The 6,000-nt window shown below is 48.4% G+C and overlaps 1 protein-coding gene across 2 annotated transcripts in view; it reads left to right on the top strand.

The window, feature by feature from the left end:
• Positions 1-1,225: 1,225 nt before the first annotated feature.
• MFSD14B (major facilitator superfamily domain containing 14B) overlaps positions 1,226-6,000 on the top strand; it is a 71,879-nt gene continuing 67,104 nt past the window's right edge. For both annotated transcript variants that reach the window (XM_027616484.2, XM_027616483.2), the window contains exon 1: positions 1,226-1,350. In XM_027616484.2, coding sequence (XP_027472285.1) covers positions 1,243-1,350 — 108 coding nt within the window. In that variant the 5' untranslated portion in view covers positions 1,226-1,242. The remainder of the gene's footprint in view (positions 1,351-6,000) is intronic.

Raw genomic sequence — 6,000 nt, 5'->3', positions numbered from 1 at the left:
CAAAACCATAGACAAGTCCAAGAACCAAGGAGAGGAAGATTCTCTTACAGAGTAAGTTGGGAGGGCTGTTACAAACAAAAAGTCCACTGGAGTAAACCAGGGGTTTAAAGTATAATGGCTTTTCATTGGTTGGGCTGGTGGACCTGGGGAGAGAACCGTTCTTCCTCCTGCTGGAGTAATATAGTAGCTAAAGCGCCATGCACTTACAAGGTGAGTCTCTTCCTGCTGGGTCTACACATGACGGTGGGTGACAGGGCATGACAGCTCGCCTTTCTGATTTCCTTTTACTAATTCTTACAGTAATGACACAAGTTGTAAATCAATGGTGGGCTGACTGGACTTATTTCATTGTTAGTTAAGTCCTTCTGGGTCTCCCTAATACGGAGAAAGACATAAGGTCTTCAGCGTTTCAAGGTATTCCTCTTCTTTCAAGGAGGCATTGAATGCTCAACCATCTAGCCGTAAAAAATATTACGACTATATTTGTACTCCAAATTGGTGCAACAGTTCTACCTGTTTGTTACCTTAGCTTAGTAACTACCAAGTCACTTTCCTTTTGAAGCGTGGGTTGGCATGTGCAAGATAGGATGTGGTGTCTCACAGGTCCTTCGGGGCCAGTAATCACGACAGCAGCATTTATGCCCAGCTTAGGGTAGTTTACTTCCGTACATCATCACCTTACCCAGAGCACTGTATTATTCCTATTTCACACACGAAGCTCCGCTTCTGAGCAGCCGGCTCACACGCATCCGTTGGCCACACTGGGCGGTGTCTCAGGAAACAGAAAGAACGGCTGGGAAGGTCCTGGGAGATGACGTCCTTCCGGCGCGCGGCGGGGCCCGGCCGCCCCGGCGGCTCCGGGGACGCGGAGGCGGGGCCCGAGGTGGGCGGGGCGCGGCTGGAGGCCTCCGGCGCGGGCGGGGAGCTGGAGGCCGGAGCTGAGGCGCGGGGCGGAGCCTCCGGAGCGTCCGGGCCCGGCGCGGACGCCGCTGGCAGCCGCAAGAGCCGCGGTCGTTGGGGCGCTTGCGGCCGGCGGCTTCTGCACCTGCGCTCCCTTCTTCGCCTCAGCAGCGACTCCAGCCCCAGCCGCCCTTCCAGCCCACGGCGTCGCCGCTGGCGCCACCGCCCGACCCGCAGGCCGCCGCGGGCCGCGGAGCCCATGAGGGCGCGGGCCCCGCCGCCGCGTTAGCGGCATCGCCGTCGTCCCGGAGCGTCCCGAGCCGGCGCGGGCATGGCCGCGGCATGAGCGCGGAGCCGCCGCCGGAGCCAGAGGACAAGGCGGCGTCGGAGCCCGCGGCGGCAGCCATGCCAGAGAAGCGCCCGGGCGGGCAGGCCGCCGGCTGCATCCCGGTGAGCGCGGGGGCGGGTCCCGGCCGCGGTGCTCAGCCCGAGGCCGGGGTCGTGGGGGGCCGCGCGGGGCGACGCCGGGGCCTGCGACCCCGGGGTTTGCGGAGACGTGGAGCGTCGGCTCCGGCCCTCGGGAAGTCCTTCCCGGGTCGGCCATCGGATTCCTCCCCGGGCTTCCCTAGCGCCGCCGCTCTCGAGACAGAACTCGAGGGCGCTTATTGTTTCCGACAGCGCTAGACCCCGGGCCCCGGGTGTAAGTAATGTGGTCCTTCCAGGGATTTCCAGACGTGGGGCTGGCGGTACCGTTTCCGCGGTGCAGTTTCTGGCCGCGCCTGCGTGGACGTGTGGGGGCCTCAACCGGGAACTTGGAGGTGGAGGCTGGGCAGCACCTCCGCTCTTCCTCCTCCTCCGGCGGCCGTGCGGTTGCAGGGCGGGATCTCGGAGCAAGCTGGCGACGCCAGGGCCCGTGCGGAGCGTGTGCGGGCGGGTCTCGCGCTCCGGCGTTACGCCGGGTTCGGGGGGCTTCCGAGGCCCCGACTTAATTGGCACGGGTCCGGCAGAACAGGCCTTGTCAGTGGCGCTTCGGTTTTTGTGGTGGAGTACTAAGAGAGAGCCAGGCATTTCTTAAAGACTCTGTTTTGGGGGGTGGGGGTCCATTTAGGACGGGAAGTGTAGAAACGTTACAGTGAGTAGAAACTAACGCAAAGAACACTGGAAATTTTAGGAAAATTAAGTGTATGCAGTCAGCTTCACATTTTCGCTTACATGTCTATATTTGCGTTTAAAAAATACTACGTGATTATTCCTTGGTGATGTGAGTCCCCGCTAGAATTGGGAGGGTGGGTGACGTAGAAGGAACAGTAAGTAGAACGGAGCCGGAAGAGCTGGTCTCTAGTCTTGGTTCCCTGAGAACCGGCGCGCGCTAGGCAAGGTCCCGACACAGCCCTGCCACTCAGTGCCTCACCCGTGGCCTCTGGAGAGCTTGGTAATGTTGAAGGACCCTCCTTGCTCCAGTGAGTTCCAGTTTTTGAAAAAGCATTAGGAGTTCATTTCTTTCCTTTTTTTTTTTTTAGGATTTTATTTATTCATTTGAGACACAGCGAGAGAGAGCACGAGCAGGGAGAGAGGGAGAGGGAGAAGCCGGCTCCCCGCCGAGCAGGGAGCCCGATGCGGGGCTCGATCCCAGGATCCCGGGATCATGACCTGAGCCGAAGGCAGACGCTGAACGACTGAGCCCCCCAGACGCCCCAGAAATTCCTCATTTCAAAGATAAGATTTCCATAAAGGGAATTTTATCTTCAGTGGGGAAGGAAATTCCAGAGAATAAGTTTTTCTCGTTTTGTTTTTGATTATTTAAAAAGTAGACTTGTCATCTTCCTCCCCCTTTAAACTAAACCAAACTGCCAGGTCCTCCTTCTGTCTTTGAATTGATGGACCATAATTACTAACCAGAGGCCACGCCAGTAACATGAGAGGTAGCCTCCTTCATTCCTTGCCATGCTTACAACATCCAGTACATTCTTAAGTCTAACTAATTTTACTGGGCAAAGATTTGAGGTGTTTATTCTCTGCATCTCTGTGGTTCATTTCCTCAGCATTCTGACTTAGATTTTGACTTATCTTTTGGGACCCTGGCTTCACCTCACCATTGGTCTGCTGTCCACAGTGTTGATCAGTGTGATCTAACATGTAAATATAATTACTACTGTCCTTAAATTTTTTCATTGGCTCGCCTTGGTTTATAGGATAGAAAAAATAACCTGGCAGGTTGAAGCATCATAGCATAGTGATTAGGTGAGCATGCTCAGAATCCCAGTTCCCACCTTTTATTACCTACATAACTTTGGGCAGGTTACATAATATCTCCGAATTAATAATAGTATTTACCACAGAGGATTGTGAGGGTTACTGCAACCTTGCACCCAGTAAGTTCTCAATAAATATTTACTGTTATTAGTTCTCAATATTTTTGGCATGAATGATTGGCCAGAATGTATAGGTGATCCCTGACTGTCAGTCATTCACTAAAAATTAAAGTTGGTAATTTTATGCACTTAGAGCTAGAACTTTTGAGGGATATTTACTCAAGGAAACTTAGACTCTTTATTCCCTGTTTCCTTCTCCTGTGGACCCTGATGCTAACCTAATTTGGGCACAAGTACATTCCTGCTCAGTCTTCCCTTGTCTGTGAGGGTCCATGGAGTCAGTACTGATAAACTGCTGCGAAACTGACTTGAGTTTTCTGATGCTTGCTGTACTTAGTGAGTGACTAGCATGGGCAGGTGGCACAGTTCAGACACTGGTGCTTTTTGGAATGTGTGGTGGCTGGGAAAGCAAGTGAATGCCTTTAATCATATAGGTTCATGTTGTATGCCGGTACCCCAAAATTATGCATCTTTCCTGCTTGCACTTTCTGTCTAGTGTCACTTCCCAGGAGCTATGTTCTGCAGCCTCTGTGACTTGATTTCATTTTAATGTACTGGAATTTCCTTATAGCTTGAGTCCAGTGATACTCATGGTTTCAGGTTCTTAGATGCTAATAATTACAGGGAAAACTGCCCATGCACAGGGAACCTGCCGGCAGCTTTTCAACCTTGTGTGGCACGGAGATGTATTGACCTGAAAGAGATTGGCACAGAGATGTATTGATCTGAGTAATGGAAGGGAATCAAGTATTTACTTCAAGAGATCATTGCCTCGTAGAAAAGGGATGTGTGTTTAGCGAGTAAGTTCTTGTTTTATTTCCTCTTTGCTCTTTCCTTCCCTAATCGCATGTACAAACAACTTGAGATGTTTCATCAGAATTGTTTGCATTATCATTAAATGTATATTTTCCATCGTACTTAACCTTCATAATCAGGTAAGGGGAAAGGTTTTGTTGTTGTTGTTTTTGGCATCATTTACCCGTGAGCATCTGATGAAAATTAAGGATTTGCTGCAAAGAAGACACAACTAAGTTTAGCATACTATTTCAGGATGTTCTTGGACTCCCAGAAGCCAATGCTTGGTAACGGGTTAAGAGCCCTGATATAAGGCCTCTCAGGATCATTGTTGTTCTGGTGACATTTGATGTCTCTTAAGTTGATTTTCCTAAGACTGTCTCAGCGGTTTTCTGTAAAGGCTAATTTTAATTCTGATTTTTGAGAACAAGAATATTATTTATTATGTAGGCAAAATGGAAATAATACTGAAGAGTAGCTTCAGGTAAAAAAAAATGCTAAAATGACTCTGTTATGTTTATAAAAAGATAAAAGAAGGTCTAGGGACATATTAGGGAAAATTAACTATAAGCTTTAAATTCTTTCTTGACACTGTTAGGGACCAGTATGATCATTTCAATAATAAAATAGTACTGGGACATTGGCATAGCAACCTCTCAAGTAAATTCTAGCAGATAAGGGGAGAAACTGAAAGCATTTGTGAGCAGTTGATATATTGCAATTTAGAAAAGCCAATACGTGGGCTTTCATAGAAACATTTACTATATTTCATATTTAGAATTATGCAAATTTCTAGTCAGCTCACTATCATCACGGCTAGCCTTTGTCATAACACAGGCTTATCCTTGCTGTTGTGTTGTTCTCAGGCCTGGCATAAGGCAGGATTTTGTAGACCTTGCTTCTTAGGATATTTGAGCATCCTTTTCCACCATTTTTCTTACTAGATTAAGTCTTTGAAGATAGGGACTACAGCTGTGTATCTTTTTTTTTTAAATTTTATTATGTCAGTCACTATACAGTACATCATTAGTTTTTGATGTGGTGATCCACGATCCATTGTTTTCGTAGAACACCCAGTGCTCCACGCAGTACATGCCCTCCTTATTACCCATCACCGGGCTAACCCATCCCCCCACCCCCTCCCCGCTAAAACCCTGTTTGTTTCTCAGAGTCCACAGTCTCTCATGGTTCGTATCCCCCTCCGATTTCCCCCCCCTTCATTTTTCCCTTCCTTCTCCTAATGTCCTCCAGGCTATTCCTTATGTTCCACAGATAAGTGAAACTGTATGATAATTGCCTTTCTCTGCTTGACTTATTTCACTTTACAGCTCTGTATTTTTTAATCTGAAATAGTCTTTTGGGGATGATCAATAAATATTAATAAAGAAAGAAGTCATTCAGTGTAGCTTTAAGCCAGTTTTTAGGCTTATTAATGATAGAAGCTTGTCTTTTACTTTTTTTTTCTTTTGTCATTTATATAATATGCTTTGGCCTTATAAAACAAGTTGGGAGGGGGGCGCACCTGGGTGGCTCAGTCGTTAAGCGTCTGCCTTGGGCTCAGGTCATGGTCCCAGGGTCCTGGGATCGAGTCCCGCATTGGGCTCCCTGCTCCGCAGGAAGCCTGCTTCTCCCTCTCTGGCTCCCCCTGCTTGTGTTCCCTCTCTTGCTATCTCTCTCTCTGTCAGATAAATAAATAAAATTTAAAAAAAAATTGGGGGAGTTCTGGTTTCTTCTTTTCTCTGAAGATTTTGTGTATGGTAAGATAATTTTAGAACTTAATGGTTTTTAGGCTGGGGTAATGTAGTTGTATAATAATCGAGGTTTTCTTTTTTTTTCTTTTAAAGATTTTACTTATTTGACAGAGAGAGACACAGCGAGAGAGGAACACAAGCAGGGGGAGTGGGAGAGGGAGAAGCAGGCTTCCTGCGGAGCA

Source organism: Zalophus californianus, chromosome 13 (assembly GCF_009762305.2).
Source record: "Zalophus californianus isolate mZalCal1 chromosome 13, mZalCal1.pri.v2, whole genome shotgun sequence".
In the NCBI taxonomy this organism is placed as follows: domain Eukaryota; kingdom Metazoa; phylum Chordata; class Mammalia; order Carnivora; family Otariidae; genus Zalophus; species Zalophus californianus.
This window is presented reverse-complemented; position numbering and strand designations above follow the sequence as displayed.